At 47.2% G+C, this 21,803-nt stretch overlaps 1 protein-coding gene across 8 annotated transcripts in view; it reads right to left on the bottom strand.

Moving 5' to 3' along the window:
- Positions 1-21,803, bottom strand: part of LARGE1 (LARGE xylosyl- and glucuronyltransferase 1) — a 548,382-nt gene that overhangs the window by 407,346 nt on the left and 119,233 nt on the right. For 4 of the 8 annotated variants that reach the window (XM_073900333.1, XM_073900330.1, XM_073900331.1 and 1 more), the window contains exon 2: positions 995-1,182. In XM_073900333.1, coding sequence (XP_073756434.1) covers positions 995-1,100 — 106 coding nt within the window. In that variant the 5' untranslated portion in view covers positions 1,101-1,182. Of the gene's footprint in view, positions 1-994; positions 1,183-9,127; positions 9,148-13,846; positions 14,032-15,811; positions 16,054-21,803 lie in introns of those variants that run through there. The other 4 variants (XM_073900329.1, XM_073900328.1, XM_073900327.1 and 1 more) reach the window with 3 other exon arrangements.

The following is a 21,803-nucleotide window of genomic DNA, read 5'->3' as shown; positions in this document are numbered from 1 at the left end:
GGAGCCTGCTTGTCCCTCTTCTTCCCCTTTTGCCCCTCCCCTCTCTCTCTCTCTCTCAAAATGAATCAATAAAATCTTCGAAGAAAATTGAAACACAGGAGTGACTTCCTTGAGACAGGTTTTCACTTGAGATGTTTTTGACTTCAATTGGGGGGGGCAAATAAAAAGAGAGTGTCCTCCTTGACGCGGCCATTCCTTCTTCCCTCCCTGAAGCTCAGAAAACCATCTCTGATCCGTGAAACACTGCACTGCCTTTGAAACTGCTGGCTGGAAGAAGGGCGAGTCTCATCTTCTCTACCGATTTCTGCCAAGTGACAGGGACTGGTGTTTGATTTTATTTGTTTGGGGAGGGCAGCTCTTCTGTTGCATCCCTCTCTTGGGCCAGTCAGTGTGACTGATCATCTTTCACACCGGGCCCGGCCTGACAGCTCCAACCACCGTCTCCCACGGTGCCTGGGGCTCGCCTGGCCATCGCACGCGTGCCGCCTCCATGGCACGGTGCACGTCCAGGTCTGCTACCACCGCCTTCCCAGCACCGGGCTCGGCAGAGGCGCTTGACAAGAGCGGTAGCAACGGTAACAACAAAACGTTCAACGTGTGAGTAAACGAACAACTGAAGAATGAAAGAAACATGTGGCTCCATGAACAGTGAAGGAATCCCTCCGGGGCCCAAACCCTTCTCCCCTTACCGACATGGCGATCGACGTGCAAGGCTGGGATCTGACATGTACGACCCCCCCCCCCGACTGTATGCAGACGCACCTCATTTTGCTTTTGTTTGCATTTTGTCCTCCTCACTATGGACTGCCTCCCGCTACCTGTGTAAACCTGGCACGTCTCGGCCTGTGTCCGCACGCACGTGCCCCAACATCCTCCCGTTCCACAGAGTGACAAGTTGGGATCAGATGACCCGAGGGGCTTCCGAGGACTCCGGGGCAGCCAGTGTCCTTGTGCGTCCCTCCTCCCTCTCCCTGTGCGGAAGCCACCTTCTTACCTTCCAAGCTCCCGGCGAACAGGTAAAGCCAGGTGATGGCTGGGATGCAGAGAACGGTCAGCGAGGCAGCCAAGAATTTCCGTCTCCCTCTGCAGATTCCCAGCATCCTCTCAGAAGTGGCAACCCCTAATCCCAGCACCGCTTCTCTGCCCGGAGCACGGGGTCCTCGGCCTCCCTCATAATACTTTCTGAAAGGAAGAGCAAAGAGGAAGGGCTGAGTTCCCAGCGCTGTAAAAAGGATGCAGATTGCAGAGGGGGGGTATCCCAGAGATCCTGAAAGTATCTGGCTCCATGACGACTTCCTGCTGACCTTCCAGCCCAAGACACAATGCTGCAGTCTTACATCTATCAAAACCAAGACAGCTCTTTAAAAAGTAAATAAAGGATGAGGAAAACTATGACACTGCTCCCTCCTTCCTTCCCTCTCTTTCTCACACAGGCGCGCGCGCGCACACACACACACACACACACACACACGTGCGTGCGCAAGTATTTTATAATACAGATTAGTTTGAAGCCTGAACACACTTACTAAAAATGCATTTAGTTAGCACCTTGTATGTACCAAGCACTAACTAGGTGCCCTGTTTTCAGAAATGCCAGGAATGCGGGTTAGTTTCAAAAACACAGTCTAACAAGAGAGACCAACTTAAAACATCCACGGGCACTCCAAAACTGTGACGACTGAGAAGTGCATGCATGGACCTCTCTGCAAAGACCAAGGAAGTTGCTGACCGATCCCTGGGCGGTCAAAATGGCAGAACAGGTCCTGAGTTCGAGCCAGGGAGAGCCGTGGAAGGCGCCGGGGGCTGCCTGCTGGCGCACTCGGAGGAGAGGAGGCTGGGTTGGCCAATGTCATCTGCAGGGAACCACATCCCGATCACAGCTGATAACCTGCACTCACCAGGGACTGTCTTAATAGCTTCCATCTTTAATATGGAAGATGTCCAAAAAAGCGTGGAAACGATTAAAACGTGCAGAAGATGGAGAGGAACACAGATAACCTGTCACCAGCCTGCAGAGAGTCAGTCCCGAGGCCGGGAGGACTTGCTGAGACGTGTTCAAAGCAGAGGGGGAAGGTCAATGCGCACGGAGTAGAGGCCCAGGATCCTTCACCTGGGGATCTGACCGGCAGGTCATGTGCCTTATAAAGGAATTTAAAAACCAACAGCCCCGCAATCTCATCTCCACCTACCTCCGCACATCGAGGTCACACTGGCTGCAGGTGGAGCGAGGAGCCTCGCAAACAGAGCAGAACCTACCCCTGCGGGCAGCTACACAAGGCTTGTCATCCCCAAAGGAAATTGCTGGTTTGGGTGTCCCCTTGGGTATTCCCATCATGTGTCCTTCCCTCTGCCATAACCCTTAAACCCCACGGGACTATGGCCTGGTTGAACCGTCTGCCCTCCCCACCAACCTTGGGGTTTCCGAGAGACAGACATCCCGTCCACTCACCTTGCATTCACTAAGACGGGGCATACCATCTGTCACCTGTAGGCTGGCTGGTAACTGTCGGCTGAGCAAATAAATGGGCTCAGATTCTAACCAACGGCGGCCCTTCCAAGTTTCAGGAGTCTGTGTTCAGCAAGTTGCTGGCAATAAACACCTAATGGAGCCAATCTCAATTGTCAACGCCAGGTTTGCTTCTGCACCCAACTCTGACATGATTTTCTAAATGGCCCTCCTTTGAAACAGACGAATGATCCCAGGGCTGGAGGGTGTGGGCTAGCAAGGAAAACCAAACAAGCAAAATCGCTTTAACCAAGGAATGTTGATTGGAGGAAAATCCCCCGTGGGAAGTGTTTCATTCTGAAGCATGGGAAACAGACCCTCCACACAAACTCTGTGTGTCACCAAGAATTGAGGATCGCCCTGCCACTGGCCAAATCTCGCAGGAAGAACAGGGGACAGGAGGCTATGCAGTTAGATCTGGATTCAAATCCAGTTCCACGTGTGACTAGCTGTGACACTGGCAGCCCCCTGTCGCTGGGTAAGCTTCACTTTGTTCAACTCAAGCAACGCCCTCTCTGTCTGAGAGTCTTCAATGAGAGAGCCCTTGAATAAGTGCGGAGCAAAGGAACATGTGACAGGGTGAGCCCCACCTCGAGAGCTGAACGAGGAGCAGTACTCAGGCTTTTCCAGAAAACAGACCCCAACAAGTATGGCTGACACCACCAAATGGGTGATCTCAACCTGAACACCCTACTCGAATCTCCTTTAGGAGATACGACCACATTAAAATGGCCCTTTGCGGGTTTTTTTGTTTGTTTGTTTGTTTTCAGTTCACTTATAATAATAGTAGCAAAGACAGCTAGCAGTAATAACCTATGAGGTAGGAACCAGTTTTCATCCCCCTTTAAGGGATGAGAAACCGAGGCCTAAAAAGACCAACTGGCCAAAGGTTATACCTATGCCAACAACACGTCAGGCTCTCCTCTCCCTAAGGAACTGATTCTAACAACCTTTGCCAGGGGTCCTTTTCCCTCTGATCTATCCTAAATCCTTCATACTGAATCTTAGGATTTTTCTTCCCAGAGTTCAATATAACACCACTGTTTGCTCTCACTCAAAAAAAAAAAAAAAAAAAGTTTAATAGAGCAAAAACTGGAAAGCTCTTGGTGAATTTGGACTTCAGGGGAAAGCAAGAATATATATGGAGCTGAACTCAAGTGGTGTTAATATTTAAAAGCATTTTTAAAAAACTCTTTAAGACACTTCTTTTCCTCTTTTCCTCGCTCCATCTGCAAAAGTTAATTTCAACTGGCACGATTTGTCCAAAGTTTTAAAACAGAGTCTAGGGTGGTTTGCATTTTATGATAACACTGGCATCTGAAATTAAACCCAGCAGGTAAAAAATATTCCTTCATGGATTTGACTTTTAAATGACACCTCTGTACACTAAAAACACATTTTAAAGAAAAATCTCAATTTATATCAGAAGTTACTCTAGGAAGTCAATACAGGAATCAACACAAGAAGAAAGGAAGGAAGAAACCGAAGGTGGGCTGGAAATTACCTCCCACATGTGCAAATGTTGATGGATTAACTGGAAAACCAGTCTGGAACCTGCTTTTGCCTGGTCAGAGGGAGACACACTCCTGGGGCAAAGAGTCACCTTTAAAATGCCCCTGTCTCGGAACCCTCCTACACTGTTGGTGGGAATGCAAGCTGGTGCAACCCCTCTGGAAAACAGTATGGAGGTTCCTCAAACAGTTGAAATTAGAGCTACCGTTCGATCCAGCAATTGCACTACTGGGTATTTACCCCAAAGATACAAATGTAGGGACCCGAAGGGGTACATGTACCCCAATGTTTATAGCAGCAATGTCCACAATAGCCAAACTGTGGAAAGAGCCAAGATGCCCATCGACAGATGAATGGATAAAGAAGATGTGGTATATATACACAATGGAATATTATGCAGCCATCAAAAGGAATGAGATCTTGCCATTTGCAACGACGTGGATGGAACTGGAGGGTGTTATGCTGAGTGAAATAAGTCAATCAGAGAAAGACATGTATCACATGACCTCACTGATATGAGGAATTCTTAATCTCAGGAAACAAACTGAGTGTTACTGGAGTGGTTGGGGGTGGGAGGGATGGGATGGCTGGGTGATAGACATTGGGGAGGGTATGTGCTACGGTGAGCGCTGTGAATTGTGCAAGACTGTTGAATCACAGATCTGTACTTCTGAAACAAATAACACAACATATTTTAAGAAAAAAGGAAAAGAAGAAGATAACAGGAGAGGAAGAAAAGGGGAGTATGTCAGAGGGGGAGACGAACCATGAGAGATGATGGACTCTGAAAAACAAACTGAGGGTTCTAGAGGGTAGGGGGGTGGGGGGATGGGTTAGCCTGGTGATGGGTATTGAGGAGGGCACGTTCTGCATGGAGCACTGGGTGTTATGAACAAACAATGAATCATGGAACACTGCATCAAAAACTAATGATGTAATATATGGTGATTAACATAACAATAAAAAAATTAAAATGCCCCTGTCTCGAACTCAACACCCAATTCTTCTTGGCCAAGCTGGTCAATTTCTCCCACTAAACATCTACTACTCCATCTGTCTTCTCCCATCTGTCTTAACCAATGAAATTCACATTCATGCAAAACATTGCATGAGTCAGAAAAATTACTGTGATCTATTAAAGCCACAAAAGCAGCATTCACAGCTGAGAGTAAAATGTGATTACAAGTATCCTTCAGTCCAACATAACACATTGTATACACATGTACAAATACCTATAAAACTATACATATAAAAAAGATATAAAGGTTATAGGTTATCTCTGGGCATAGGATATGGATACTTTATATATGAATATGTATTTTTCCCAGATTTTATACAAAAAATATGTGTGGCTTTTATAATTTAAAAGTTGAATCACCATGTCTTCTTGTTATATTGCACGTGATTCAAAATACCTCAGCGCGAACAGTGAAGAATAATGAGTTAGTTTTACTTTACATGCGAGGTGCAGTGATTTAAGATCTGTAGGATTCTTGGGGAGCCTGGGTGGCTGCGTCTGCCTTCGGCTCAGGTCATGGTCCCAGGGTCCTGGGATCGAGCCTGGCATCAGGCTCCCTGCTCAGTGGGAAGCCTGCTTCCCCCTCACCCTCTCCCCCTGCTTGTGTTCCCTCTCTCACTGTCTTTCTCTGTCAAATAAATAAAATCTTAAAAAAAAAAAAAATCTGTAGGATCCTCATTGGGAATATACCCTCCAGGGGTGGCTGGCTACCATCTGAAAGACTCTAGTCAGAAGCTCACATTCCAAATGCTGATCTGATCAACACTGGAGATTGTTTTTTTGTTTTTGTTTTTTTTAAAGTAGGCTCCACAGCCAACACGGGGCTTGAACTCACAACCCTGAGATCAAGAGCTGCAAGCTCTACCAATTGAGCCAGCCAGGTGCCCCTGGAGGTTGTCTTTTAATTAGTATCATTAGAAATGAGTTTTCATGGGTGTTCAAGATGTATGAGTTGTCTAGAAATACTGTACATGAAGAGGGAATAAAAATCTAAGTAATCTCCAAAAGAAACAAACAAACAAATAAACAAAAAGTCTAAGGAACCCAACGGCCAAAATCCTTCAGATTCACTTAGGAGCCAAACTGATCCTATGGGCAGGCAACAGAGTTGGGTCACCGACTGTAACTTTAAGATCGGGTGAATCCTGTCAGTTGCATGTTGTCATCTGAGTCTCAAGTGAACCTTTCTTACAAGCTGTGGTGCCAGTTCCTAAGAGGCCACGGGGCTGGCCCTCCCTGAGCTTTCAATACAGGTCCTACCTACAGCAGACGGACCCTCCAGAGGTGTTAGCTTTGTTTTATCATTATTTGTACTACTGCACCCCTTGCCTTTACCCAAGCCTCTCCCACACAGCCCGACGATCCAGCCGCGCCTTTCCTCCTCTCCTGCACCTCCAGGGGAATTTCAAGTCCTTGCTGCCTCTGCAGAACATTTCCCAACAAGTCCAGACCTGGAGGTGCTCCCTCCCTTTGTTCTAAACTCCAAAGGCTGTCAGCAGCACATTCCTGATCACGTCACTGTCTTCTCATCATTTCCTAGCATTAATGTCTCTTGACTACACCAAAACTCCTTAAGGGCCAAGGATCCGGGTCCTCTCGTGTTTGTCTTCAGCCTCTGCCTGAGACGAGCAGCTAAGACCACAGTTTATACTTAGCCATCTCCATCCAAAGTGTGGTCCCTGAAACACCAGCAGCAGCAGCTCATATCTTGCCAGAAATGCAGGCAGTCAGGTACCCCCTCAGCCCCACGGATCAAAATCTGCATTTTAACAAGCGCACATCGCTGTTTCGGAGCTCTGTGCTACTAAAGCACTGAGTAACTGACCGGTTATTGTCCCCCACCACTCCTACTGACCCACTCCCTCACCTCACCCCTGCAGGGACTGGCCAGGGCACTAGGGAGAACCAGCACATCCTGGACTTTGTTGGTTATCTATTTATCACAACAGTTCTCTGATAGATGGAAGGAGAGTTCCTAGAAGGAAAAGTGCCTCTTTCCAATTAAACAGAAGCATCTTATGGACTCGAGGTGGCTCTGATGGCCCATCCTGACCTCCCATCAAAAACACTGCTTACACATTTGAATGATTGGACAGCACCAACACCACCCACCGAGGCATCACTGTACCCATCTTGCAGACCAAGAGAGACTCGAGGACACTGATTTCATTGCCGGAAACCCTGGGACTCAAATTCCAGTGCTTCCTGAGTTCTGTGCTACAGGGCACACAACTGACGACCAGTCTGTCTCCCCAGTCACAGCAAAATGCCTCAAGGCCAGGCGCTTCTGTCTACTTTGGCCACCGCTGTCTTCTTTGTTGCTAGCACACTATCTAGCAATATAGGAGGAGATGGCTAAGTATTTACTGAACGGATCAATGACTGAGTATCTCCGTCACAGGCAGCATCCTCCCTGGATATGCATTATCATACGAACTACCCGGTGTGATTCAAGGGCCAGCCCACACCTTCACCCCCACCCGAGCCCAGCTATGGAATCCTCTGGAATTTCCACTAAGGGATCAGCAAATTCCTCTTTAAACCTCCGTTTCCCCTGGCTCTCTTCCAGCTCTGCTCTTGGGGGAAAGTACAGCCGTGCCCTGGATCATGGCTTTCCCCAAAGGAGAACCCCTTCCCCTACTCTCTCATGCAAATACCTGAGGGCTAGGAAGCCGGCGTCTGCCCCGTCTTACTGCCTCTCCCTCTTCGGAAGACCCTGACCCTCGGTGGCTCACCACTGTTCTCTCCATCCTAGTCACTGCCACCTGGCATCTGCTGGGTACTCCTCTCATTCTGGAAGACCTCAGCGTCCGCCACACGCTCCTCCACCTCTCCGCCCCGATTCCGTGACAGAAACGGTCAGTTCAAAATGTCTGCCACTTCACATGGGCCAAATTTACATTCTAGAACTTGGTGTCCCCCAAACCAGCACAACCTCCCAAATCTCAAATGTCAGTGTCAGCCCCCGGGGGCCTTGCCAGGATGCCATTACACAAATTCTTCACTGTCATCGTGAACCCCAATCCATCGGCTTTCTTCACGCCTGCCCATCCAGCTCTAGATTTTCCTTACGTTTGCTCTCATTCGGCTGAGAGGCCATGATTCAGTATTATAACCTCCCTCTGCAAGCACGCATGGTCCCCCTTGGCCCTCCTTTCCAATTGTACCTTCCTGGAAAAATCCACTCGTGCAGATGAGCACAACCATACGTGTTCACCATGGCTTTCCTTGGGAAGCCAAATGCTGGGGTAGGAAACCGCACCATCAGGCAGGCAGATCCGTTCCACTTAGTCATGTCTGATTTCAACTGCTAAGAGACGCTATTACCTTTCTCTGGTAAACTCCCTTTCTTATTACCTGAGATATTTATTTCACACATTCCTTTTCTCCTCAAGCTTCCTCTTTTCCAAATGGCAAATTTCAGGTGTGTTCCGGGATGCAGTGTAGGATCCACTGTGTTTTCTCTCCCCAGGTGAGATCCCTCATTCCTATGTCCCATGAGACAGTCTCCAGGCTGATGCCTCCCACATTTTTATCTCCGGCTCTGGCCTCTCCTCCGACCTCCAGACTCACGTGTACAAAGACCTTCCCCCTACCATGTGGCCTCAGACCTCAATCCCAATTTCCCCCTCCCCTACCCCCTCTTCTCCAGAGCTTTCCACCTCCTTAAAGAACACCATCATCTACATGAAAGCTCAAGCCCGACACCTGGGAGCCATTCCCCATTCCTTACTCACCCCTCGTATCTTGTCAAATCTGGCCATCCTCAAATCCTGCCATTTTTACCTCTAAAAGATGTATTCTGTCCAATGATACACCCACTTCTTTCCAGTTTTACTGCCACTATATAAATCCAAGCGACCATAGTCTCATGCGTGGACCCAGTGCAATAGCTTCCTAACTCCGATCACACTGGAAATTATTCAACATTTCCCCCACAGCTCTTAAAATAAATCCCAAACTCTTTGGCGTGTCTGTAAGGAGCTGCTTGGCTTGACCTCTAACTGCCTCTCAAGTCTTCATCTCTGACCACTCGCCCTTTAATTCTCCTTGCCTCCAGCCACCCCGGCCCTATTGCTTCCAGAACGCACCTCAGGGCCTTTGCCAAGTGTGTTCCCTCCGTCTGGAATGCTTATCACTCTGCTTTTGCGTGGGCTGAGGGCTGCTGACTCCTCCAGCCAAGGTCTTGAGTGCAACTCAGAGAGGTCTTCTCGGATGGCCCTATGCCCGAGGGCCCCTCCTTCGCTCCATCGGTCACCATGCTCCGGCCACCCCCTCTCCTGTCCTCCTCAGACTCTGGCATGATACAATTATCTGAGGGGTTACTTATTTAATGGTGGCCTCTCTCACTAGATTTCAGTCTCCCCTTGGGCAAAAATGGCTGCTTTAATTTCAGCGCACACCCAGGCACACAGAAGGCTTATTCTTTAAATGGATGAACGAGCAAGTGAATGAAGGTGCCGGACAGCCCTGACCACCAGATACCTTGTGGGCCTTCTACTGTTGTTTTGATAAGCCCTTTCTACACGAAAGCTTGCCATCTTGCTGCCTGATCCGTAACACCTGTAATAGGAGAAAACAGAATCCACACAGTGCCCCACATAGGTCCCTACGGTTGGGCTGAACCCTGCCGAGACCCTTTGGTACGTTTGAGGTCACTTGCCAAGTTCACTGTGGTAACTTTCTCTCCTTTCTCTGCTCCACAAGGAAGAACACACAGGGGGGTTGGGTCTCTCCCTCGGAGTACAGGGCTTCCCTCTGGGAGGCCTAACCCCACAGATGCTTCCTCCCTCTCTCTCTTCTCTGCACATCAGGGCCGAAAGCATCTCCCTCCAGGAGATGATGTTTGGGCTCGTCAAAATGGTACTCCTGATTCCTTTTTTCCTTCAGAGAATGGCATTTGGCCTTGGGGGCACTGTTTAGAAACTGATCACGTGAACTACAAGAGTAAAAGCCACCTGCAATATGCTTTGGAACAAACGTTGAAAACGTGGAGTTCACCGTGTTTTAAAGGACTCTAGGGGCCCATTTCTGCCAACTTGGTTTGTCTTGATCCCACTGTGAAGTCCAATCCTCTTGCTGCAGAGAAACACGTCCTTTTGCTCTCAGAACCACTATGATGTCTTAGATAGAGGTCGTGCTAGGGCCTCTTGAGCCAGTCGTCACCCACCCATTTCACACAACTTTGCAGTTAGGACACGCCACCTGAAGCCTGAGAGCCTGGCCATCTTGTCTCTGTTATGTTCACAGCGAGCTCCAAGGCACGGTCCGCATCTGATGCGGGCCTCACGGCATTTATGGAGGACGGGGAGTCAGGACTTGGGTTCAAGTATCAGCTCTGCACGTTGGCTGTAGGATCTTGACAAGTCGTTCAATATCTCGCAGGCTCCCATCCTTAAAGGCCATGGCAATACCGAGCCCTGCTGATTATTGCAAGGATTGAGGAAGTTCAAAAGAATCTCCAAAATACGACTGTACAGCAACATGAGGTGCCAGAGTAGTATTAATAACATTAAATTAGTTGGATTTCAGCTGCTTGACCAATCAAATTCTAAGGCCCACAAAGTAGTTAGAAAGGTGTCTTCATCCATTTGGGCTGCTTTGGAAAAACACCACAGACTGGGCAGCGTAAACAACAAACATTTATTTCTCACAGTTCTGGAGGGTAGGAAGGCCAAGACCCAGGTTCTAGCATGTTCGGTGTCTGGTGAGAGCCCGCTTCCTGTGTCTGCCCACGGGGATGCACGGGAGCTCTCTGGGGTCCCTTTTATGAAGGCACAGTCCCATTCACAAGGGCTCCACCCTCATGACCTAATCACCTCCCAAAGGCCCCACTTCCTAATAGCACTGCATGGGGGGTTGGGATTCAACATGTGGATTTTAGGGGGACCCAAACATCCAGTCCATAAGTAAAGAGGGAAGGGATCTAACAAATATGGCTGGCCCTGGTCCTGCCTCAAGCTGGCATATACTTAAAAGGAAAAAACATCCTACCATCTACAGGGGGGAACATAAACTGTGCTGAACACATTATTCAATGAGTGTCAACTTTTTTAAAGGGGTCATTTCTGTTCTTTAAAAAAAGGAATTGCCCCATGAAGCCAATTATATCTCAAAACTCTGTGCCAGGAAATGATTCGTGAAGAACCGAACCAATACGCTTCCTGGGACAAGATGACAGCTACTATTACAACGCTCGTCCTGTTCTCCATAGCCACCTTTAAAAAGGAAAAAAGAAATAAGGGAAGTTGATTTTAATACTAGATTTTATTTGGCCTAGCGTATCTAAAATATTAGCATTTTAACATGTCACCAGTATAAAATATTACCAAGAGATTCCATTCTTTTTCTTGTGCTAAGTCTTCAAAATTCAGAGCGCGCCTATTGGGACAAGTGCCGCTCAATCTGAACAAGCCACATTTCAAGGACTCCAGAGCCACAGTGCGGAACAGTCCAGGTGAGCAGCTTCTGAGCCTTCCCATCATCGTGCTTCGGGAAGCAACTGGGGCTGCAGGCCAGAGACTGAGCTGGAACAGAGGACCCAAGGCTCTGCAGGAACACAGGCTGGAGATACGGCAGCCTGGGCGGGTGACAGCGGAACCAGAGAGGACTAGATTTCACTGGACATGAGCGCACCCGAGAAGGGAGACAATATATGGCAGCCAATGAGGATGCCAAGCACCATCCTGACACTCCACGTGGTCTTAACTCACTCAGTCCTTACAACCAATCTGTGCAAATCCACTTTACAGGTAAGGGCACCAAGGCTCAAAAGATTGAGTGACTCAGATCGCATAGCTGGGGGAAGGGTAGGGTAGGAAGGTGCCTGGGGTTAACCCCAAGACTCCTGACATCAAATCCAATGTATTTTGCTCGGCATGGCATTAAAGGCCACCACGACCTGCAGCCCACCCACATCACACCTTCCGATCCAGGACCAGCACCTGGATGAAGGACGCTGTGTCCTTCACATTGCCCTGCTGTGACTTCTTCCTCCTGTTCTAACTCCCTCTTACCTGCATGGTGACAGTGGCTCTCAATTGGGGGTAGTTTTGTCCCCCCCATCCAAAGGATACTTGGCAATGTCTAAAGACATTTTTGATAGTCAAGACTGGAGAGAATGGGGTGCTCCTAGCATCTAGGGACCCAGGAAGTACTACACATTCGCTGTGGTCATCTTGTCCAAAGCCACCTCCCTCAGCCTGGGGAGGTGGAGTGAGCTGATCTGCATCCCAGCTCCTTAATTTCCATCCCTTATATCACGCCATACAACCCGGTTTCCGCTTTTTTAGGCCAGGAGCTCAAGTTTCATAGAGATGTCGACAGGTGGGTGGTGTGAACACCACTTCTAGCACGGAGCTCTCTCTGAGGTGACACAGGTGGAGAAGCAAAAAAGAGGAAAAGACCTGAGAAGCAATCAAAAATTTCCACTTACAATATTAACCTCTTTCAACAATGCATTGCCAAACAGATCTTGAATGCAAATTGATCTTTCCCGGGGATACACACTTTTCCTGGGGTCAGACGACAGCTCCGGGAAGGTTGATTTTTATGTTTTTGTTCTGAATGTTAAATCAGTGCTTAATCATATCCATGAGGCTACCCACTGGAGTGTTTTGGTCTTCATTCTTTTGATTTTCACTCTGGGAAGGGATGATTTAAGCAGGCATGCCTCCCATTTCCATTCTGCTTAAGCAAACACTCATAAGCATTTCTCAAGGGCGGAGACTGCTAAATGCACTCCAGTCTTCCCAACTGCTGGAGGAGGATGTGTCTAACTTGCAGTCTATTTTGCCTGTTTCAAGGCCTATGGAGATGATATGTAAATCTCTCTTGTGGCAAATGATAAGAAGGTAGCTATTTCTTTACCTTCTCTTGACTCCCCAACTTTCAAGCCGTTCCACCCAAGACATGGGGCTTGGGGCTGAGGATAAGCGAAGGATACAGCAGGGTCCCTGCCCTTGAGCAGACCTGTAAGAGTGTAGGGGACAGACAACAACACCATGAACAGGAACACAAGACAGGATCAGGGAAACATGACTCTCAGGAGAAAACATTTGGGCTGAGCCAAGGGAGGATGGCTCAATTCCAAAGGCTGGCAAGGAAAGGGATGTCTCCCCTGGCAGAGGGAGCCTCCCAGGAAAGTACAAGGGCACGCCTGGGATCAGGGGACGGCAGCCAAACACTCACTCCTTGCAGAGTCAGGTAAGGAGGGTGATGGGTGGAAGGGAATGAGCCTGGAGGGCCTTGAATGCCAAGTGAAGGAGAACTTGGACTTCATCCTACAACCCCTCAGGAGCTACTGAGCAGGAATTACAGCACCTGTGGTTAAGAAAACCAACAACTCTGCGAGCGATGTGAATTCCGGGTCAGGCGAAGAAGAAAGTACATCCCAGAGGCCAACCCGAAGGCTTCTGGGGGCAGACCCAGCTGGGGGCCATCCCAAAAGCCGTGTCCTTGTTTGGGGGACATTTCCGTTAACATAGTGCTGATCTGGTCCATATGTGGGTACAACGGACTGAATGTGTGTGATCCCCCAAAATGTGTATGTTGAAATCCTAACCCCCAGTGTGATGGTCTTAGGAGGTAGGGCCTTTGGGAAGTAACTAGGTCACAAGGGTGGAGCCCACGAATGGGATTCGTGTCCTTATTACAGGGACTCTCTCCATCGTGTGAGGATACAAGAAGTCAGCGATCTGCAACCTGAAAGAGTCTCCTCACCAAGCCCTGACCGTGCCAGCAGGCTGATCTCAGACCTTCAGCCTCCAGAACCGTGAGAAATAAATTTCTGTTGTCTATAATACACCCACCCAGCCTGTGTACTGTGTCCCAGCAGCCCTCGTGGACTAAGACAGTGACGCAGCACTATGCCCTGGGATGGGACCTCCAGCTGTGGGGCGTTAGTCACGGTTGGTCTCGGAGTGCTGGAGCAACACGATTCTCCGTTGCCAGGGACTGGTTTGGGGATGGCCTGTGATCCACTCCTGGCCATAAACTGCAATGAAAAGTCACAGTTCACCAAAGCCACAGGAGGGAGAGGGTCATGAAGAAAATTCGTCTTTCAGACGGAAACCTTATTTGCCTCAGATCACAGAGGCCACACTACATGCCTCCCGATTTCAAGATATTTGAGCTACATTGTGTGATGGCTCCCAAGTGTGACACACTGTCGACCCATTCATCGGCTGATGGACATGTGGGTTGTTTCCATCTTTGGGCAATTCTGAATTGTGCCACTATAAATGCTTGTGTACTTCTTTGAGAAAAATGGCTCTTCTTAAGGTTATCGAAATCCCTTTGTTCTATGCACATAAGGAAGTCTATTATTACGAATGATTTTAAATGTCTAGAACCTCGGACTTGGGGAGCTCAACTAGAAACAGCTATTTAGCATCTACTATGCAGCTGGGTCTATACCAGGCACTGGAGGACATTTCCATCTCATTCAACCCTCGAGGTTTTTTTTTTTTTTTTTTTTAAGATTTATTTATTTATTTTAGAGAGGGTGTGTGCACACATCCAAGTGGGAGGAGGGGCGTAGGGAGAAGAAGAGAGAGGGAATCTCAAGCAGACTCTGTGCTAAGTGCGGAGCTCCACATGGGGCTTGATCTCATGACCCTGAGATCATGACCTGAGCCAAAACCAGGAGTCGGACGCTCAACTCACTGAGCCACCCAGGTACCCCAACACTCAAGACTTCTCACATTTGTATGTCATAAGTCCACTGCAGAGATGAGAAAACCACGGCTCAGCGTGAATTAAATGCCGTACCACACATGTGACACACGTAGTATGGGGTAGAACCAGGATGAGACATGGGGGGAAAGTGCCCGGCCTGTTATCTGGCACAGAACAACTATACAAAGAATATGAATGAATATGAATGAATGAATCAATATCCAGTTAGTTCACCAAGTCCCTAGTGGCAGTTTGATAATTAAAAAACAAAAGAACTTGGAGGAGGGTAAGAAGGAAGGTACAGTCTAATATTTACTTTTTCCCCCCCTCTCATAACTCATTGTACTTTTACGGTATGAAATGCTCGGTGGGTGGCTGTATTTGTTTCCTAAGACTGCTGGAACAAAGTTCCATAAACTGGGTGGCTTAGCAGAAATGTATCATCTCACAGCTCTAGGGGCTAGAAGTTCAAGACCGTGGCATAAGCACGGTATACGCTCTCTGAAGGCACTAAGGGAGGGCCTGTCCCAGGCCCCTCTCTGAGCCTCTGGTGGTCCCTTGGCTGATGGCAGCACAAGCCCAGGCTTCACGTGGCATCTCCCTCTGTGTGTATCTGGGCCTAAATTTCCCCTTTTACAAGGACAATAGTCACACTTGATTAGGGCCCAACCTAATCCAGGATGATCTCATTCCAACTACCTACCTCTGCAATGACCCTATTTCCAAATAAGGACATATTCTGAGGTACTGGGGGTTATGACTTCGGCATAAGAATTTGGGGGGGGATGGATATAATTTAGCCAGCAACAGTTAACCTCACCATCACACAAAAGTGAAGAAAAGAAACCACCATGAAGGCAGAGAGTCAGGAAGAGGCATTGCAGTCCTATGGGGTCAGGGATACCCTGTCCCCAGAGGCCACCTGTCAGAGAGCAGCAGGACTGACTCAGGGCCACTGGAGGAAGGACAGGATGGCCTGGACCTACCGCAGGTCTCAACCTTCTCGATGATATGAAAGAAAGAGCATGAAACCAAGCCGCAGGAAACTCAGTCCTGCTCAACCAGCAACTTACACCGTGACTTGACTGGAAACTCACCTTCTCTGGGCCTCAGCATCCAATGACAAACAGTGCAGCTTCCCTAATGGATCCCTGCCCCCTAAAAGGCATCTGCTTGTCAGTTCCAAGTCCATCAGGAGCTATAAACCCCTCCTCTGCAAGGGTGCAGAACTCTTCACAGCATCCAAAAACCTCTTACTGTCCTAGCTCCAGGTAAGAACCTCCAGCTACTGGTGCTGCCACCTTTAAAGTTAGAGATAAAATCTCAGGCATCTGGGCTCCTATAAAAAAAATCAAATTATTCCGATGTCTTTCACTCACACAACACGTCAGACAGATGCAGCACATAAAGTGAGTTCATTAGTTGTGGGGCTGCCAGGAGAACCTAATCATGGTGAGAACACACAAAGCTGTCCCCCTCTTAGAAGTCAGGCTAAATGCTTTCCATTTTTATCACCCAATTCATAACCATGCTGTCTGGCTTTAAGAATCAATAGCCTGGTGGTTTTGGTATCCACTAAATTCTTCTTAGTTTGGACGTTTTTCCATTTCCCATGCCACTTGAAAAGAGCAGAATAAGGTAAATTGCTCCTCTCGTGGCATTTGTTTTTCCAAATCTATAATTTCCTACTGACATGTTCCACACACCAGGGAAGGCAAAGAGGGAAAGGAAGCAGCCCACAGAGGGCTCATCCTAAGATCAAGGAAGCATCAAACTGGGATCACGTGGGACAACCAATTTAACAAGTTTCACGTCAGCAAGTGTCAACTGGTCTACCAACACCAACTGGTGAGCCCACCATTCACCTAGCAAAGAACTGCTCTCTAACACCTAGTGCCAAATCCTGGGCTAATTTACACGCATGATCTCATCATTCCTCACAAGACAGCTGCCTGCAAAAATGCCGCTGTCTGATACACACATGCACAACACATATAACATATTTACGTATTTTTACAGTGACGTAGCACACTGAGACTAAAAAAGGAAAGCAATACCAGTTCAGTGGGTAACAGAAAGCAGCCAGAAACTTGAAGAACAAGCACATAATGAAAGCTGATCAACATAAACATGCATAGACGCAAAAATCACTGAGGTTAAGCTAAATGAGAAGTTGGGAGAGGGAGTGGTTCTCAAGTTCATGACCAGTCATCGAAATGTGGAAACTGGGGTTCAAAGACATGCCCAAACGTTACCCGGAAAGAAGAGGACAGAGTGAGGTCTGGAACCTGGGTCCTCGCCTTCTTGTCCCACTGCTTTTACCTTCTTTGTCATGTTCAAATCAACACATGTTTTAGGAAATGCTTTGAAGCACCTACTTAATATGGAAAGCTTCATGACTTAGAAGCATTCAAGACGGGGGCGGGGCGTGGTGAGAGAGAGAGAGAGAGAAAGACCCTTCAAGAATTTCTCAGCCCGGATCCAGAGAAACACAAAGTGTCTCCCTGGGGCTCACGGGAGAGGGGTCAAGGGAGACTGCTAATGAGTATGCAGTTTCCTTGGGGGCTAATGAAAGGGTCCCGGCGGGCGCCCGGGCGGCTCAGGCGTTGAGCGTCTGCCTTCGGCTCGGGTCGTGGTCCCGGGGTCCTGGGATCGAGCCCCGCGTCGGGCTCCCCGCTCGGCGGGAAGCCTGCTTCTCCCTCCCCCGCTCCCCCTGCTTGTGCTCCCTCTCTCGCTGTGTCTCTCTCTGTCCAATAAATAAAATCTTAAAAAAAAAAAAGTGTTCTGGAATGAAACAGTAGTGACAGTCACACAATCCTGTGAATTACACTAAAACCACTAACTTGTACACTCTTAACATGGTAACACTTATGGTATGTTAAGTTATGCCTCCTTGGAAAAAATCATCAGTGACATCAGAACAGTCAGGGCTTAATAACACAGACTACCCCCTACCAAAATAACCAAGTTGTAAAAAAAAAAAAAAAAAAAAAAAAGATTCTACCAGTCACCCTTATTTATCCTGAGCAATTTCCAGACATAAGCACGTCAGCACACGACAGCTCTTTGTCTCACTGGAACTACACAATCATCCTGATGCTATTGTGCCCAAAATTACGGATAAAAGACTAAGTCTCCCAAAAGTCAAGAGATCTCCTCAAGACCATAGCATAAGGGGGTCAAACACCTGTCTTCTCTATCTCCTGTCATAGCACTTAGCAAAATATATTTTAGTGAGTTGGTATGGATCTCTCTCACCGGAGAGTGAGTCCCTGTGAGCAGGGATGATGTTTTTTTTTTTTTTTTTTTCAGGAAAAGAACACGTCTGGAAGAGTACTTTGAGATTTACTGGAAGGCAGAGCGGCGCCAGGGAATGGAAAACAAAGAAGGTTGAGAAATGAGTTTCCATGAAAAGAAGAAGCGGCGTCTACTAGAGGTACTCCAGGCAGAAGGGTTTTAATACCTGTTAATTTCATCAAACAAATATCCATGAAGGCCTGCTTGTGCCTGAGAAACGGTGCTTACGGCCTAGCTGGGGAGAGGGGCACGGTCACACAAGACAACAGTAGCCTCAGTGCTACCTCGTGATTCGGACAATTTGTGTTGAGAAGTGGCTCTGAGTCCCCTGGTGGCTACTGATCACCAGGCTCTGCGGGAGGTCACGGGCAAGAAAGGGTGGAGGAAGGGGATTAGGGTCTTCTTTCATCGGTGGATGGTAAAGAGGACCTGTGGATTCCAAAGGAACTTCAAAGTTGCTAAAACCAATCAATACCGAACTGCCAAGACAATCTTTCACTTTCTTCTTCCTTTTTTCTCCTTTTGTGCATGCCAACTCATGACAACCTCCAATCCACCCCGCAGGGGGGCCACCTCTCTGGGGAAGTGGACCTGGACTCCTTTGAGCCACCCTCCCTCCAAGACTCTATTTAATTAGAACCCTTTTTCTGTTTCAACAACTTGCAACAGCTGTTTTATTGCTGATAAATGTTACTACTAGGAGTAGTATTTTCTATCATATTCCAAGCAATATATTTGTACCAAGCACTGCATTTTAAGTGTTTTGCATGCAGAGTCTTACTGAAATCCAACCCTGTGAACTAGGTGATACTATCCCCATTTTATAGAAAAGGAAACCGAGCAATCCGTCGTACGTGTACGTGTCATACAGCCAGTAACTGACAGAGCCGGAATGTCCACCCAGGAATCCGACTCCAGTACACATGTACAGAGCTGGATTGCTGGCAGTTAACGTAAGAAAGTCTGGATTTTCTTCTAAATTTGAAGGAATACAAATTAATGGTAAAGATTTCTAATGTCCTAATTTGCTCCTTGAACCACCTCAGAGTTTAGGTATTCCAGTGCACGATTACATAACAGGTTGAAAAGTTACAATGAAGGCGGCATTCATCTCCCGAAGAAGCCTGTCCTGTTTTCAGAAGAGAGTTGCAGGTACTAATAAGCACAAATAAACCTTTAACTTATTTGCATGTGCATACATAGAAACGTTGTCTGTATATATACATACACACAATTACACACACACACACAGAGACATGCATATATAGCTTATTTACACATGAAAGTATTACATATCCTATCTATATATGCTATGGATACATTCAGTATAGGTACTAAATATAATACACAATAGACTGTATATACACACTACACGTATACACCATTTTATTTTACCATTTTACGTAGTAAACTAGGGTACAAGGGTGTTAAACAACTTGACAAAGCCACTTGATGAGTAACGGGTCAATCCATATCTCAAGCACACACCTGGCGCTCTTTCTCATACACCACGCCCACGAATTCTAGAACAGCTGCTGTGTGTGAGGTCCACTGGGCTGATGACTAATACAATGCAAGTAACAAAAGCACAAAGAAAGCTTCATTCCTACAAACCTCGGAGAAGTTGAAAACTGAAAACCTCAAAAACCCATGCCAGGTGGGAGGGGAAAAAAAAAAATACAAGCCCCAACTTGTTCTTGTTTACAAATACTTTTAAGCTGTTTGTCAAACAAAATGGTTTGTCTGCCAGATGAGATCCCATTTTCTAAGTTCATTAGCAGCGGATGAACAGAAAGGGTCACCGTGGTGATTTAATAATTTGGCCCTGAGTCTCGTCAAAGCCAGTTAAAAAAAAAAAAAAAATCCAAGCTGTCAGGAAAGAAAGGAAATGCTATTTGATTCAATTTGGGCACTCTTTCTGGGCAAACACGTTGCAGATATTTACAGACATGCTGTTGAGTCACCCAACCAGGGCAGGGCGGCACAGGAACTTTTGGAGAATGGACGGGAATGTTTCAAATATGCTGAGCTGCCAGCCACAGACAGAAGGCCAACTCTGACAGCCCCCCTCTCTCTCTCTTTTTAAATCCTGTAGGTATAGCAAAAACATGCCTTTAGATTATAAAATTCAGAATCATTAGGAAATTGATTTTTCAAGAAGCCTGTCATCTTGGGCGTACGTAGGGCACACCATTCAGAGGCCGGGAAGACTGGGAAGGTGGCTTTCCAAGTTCTAATAAGGGCCTTGCCAGGAGAAATTTTTTTTTTTACTGTTGCCTTCATTTTATAATGCGGAGGAACACCCAGGCTCTTATTCAAGTGTATTTATCGGAACAATAAACCATCCCTAGTATCTCTCTCCAAACTGGCCCATCGTGAGCTCTCGGGGGGAGATTCAATATTGCTACGCCAGGGCAGAAGGGCACTACTCTTCGAGGAGCGAGTCACATTCAGTTAGGTACAACCCTTGGAATCCCATTTCGCATTGGGATGTTACAGAGGCACCGCAGAGGGAGGGTGGAGGCCTCTCTGCCCATTCCCTCCAGAGGGTCTCAGAGCATTCTCCTCCTTCCAGACCCTTCTCTCCTTTATGGCCCTGACATTCCCTTCAGCTCTCAATTCTCACATCTCCAGGGAATACCCTCCCTTCCTAGCATTTACCAGCTTTACAACCTACACTTACTTGCAAGGTTATTTTATTAATGTCTCTCTTCCCCTCTAGAGTGTATGCTCCATGAGCACAGGGCTTGCTTCTAAGTAAATAATACACTTTACTTTCAACTAATGGCTGATATGATTTTTTTTTTTTTTTACCCAATTTTAAACAGGAACTAGAGAAGATCTTTGAAACCTCTGATTTATTGGTTAACCCAAACATCTGGAAAAGTGCTGGAGAGGCAAAGTTCCAGGAAATCAGGAGCACTACGTAGGCTGGTGATCTTAATCTAAGAGGCGATGTTTTTCATCCTTGGCAAGAACTGAGGGCAAGTGGAGATTAAAAGGGCATTTTGTTTCTACGATCTTCTTAAAAACAGGTCTACACGATGAAGTCTCAATATTCTTCTTCTGCAACGTCTTTTAATTTCTAGAATTTCAGACTTTCACATTTGACACCAGATATAAAATAATGTACATTTTATTTGTATAAACCAAATAAAAGCAATTTTATGACCAGGCTTTTGGAATGCCCTTCCTCCCAATTATCTGCCAGCTCAACTGCTGGTTGTCCATCCAGACCTCACTCGATGGCCACCTCCTCCATGAAGCCTTCCTCAGCAAGCAGAGCTCAGCTCCATCAGAGTGAGAAAATCAAGTACTGAATTCAGTTTTTGCAAATCTTCTTATCTTAGCTCAAAAGAACTTAGTGAGAAAGTTACTTCCTCCTTTTTCAGCCCTCATCCATATCTCCTTACAGCCCTCCAACACTTGACAAGGGGAAGTGAGAAGTCCCCTTTAGAGGGCTTTGGATTGGCAGCAGTATCTAGCCAGGCTTTAACACAGCATGGGTTCCTTTGGTTACCTGCTTAGGGAGAGTGATATAAATTTCTCATTACCATAAATGTATTTATGTAAATAATAAGATCTTAAGAAGATTTGGACAGGGGCACCTGGGTGGGTCAGTCTTGGTTAAGCCTCTGCCTTCGGCCCAGGTCATGATCCCAGGGATCTGGGATCGAGTCCTGCATCGGGCTCCTTGCTCAATGGGGAGCCTGCTTGTCCCTCTGCCCTTCCCTGTCCCTCTGCCTGTGCTCTCTATCTCAAAAAAAATAAATAAAATCTAAAAAAAAAAGA

The sequence above is a fragment of the Callorhinus ursinus genome, unplaced genomic scaffold (genome assembly GCF_003265705.2).
Source record: "Callorhinus ursinus isolate GAN/ISIS: 27379988/994484 unplaced genomic scaffold, GSC_fseal_2.0 scaffold14, whole genome shotgun sequence".
Classification (NCBI taxonomy): Eukaryota; Metazoa; Chordata; class Mammalia; order Carnivora; family Otariidae; genus Callorhinus; species Callorhinus ursinus.
This window is presented reverse-complemented; position numbering and strand designations above follow the sequence as displayed.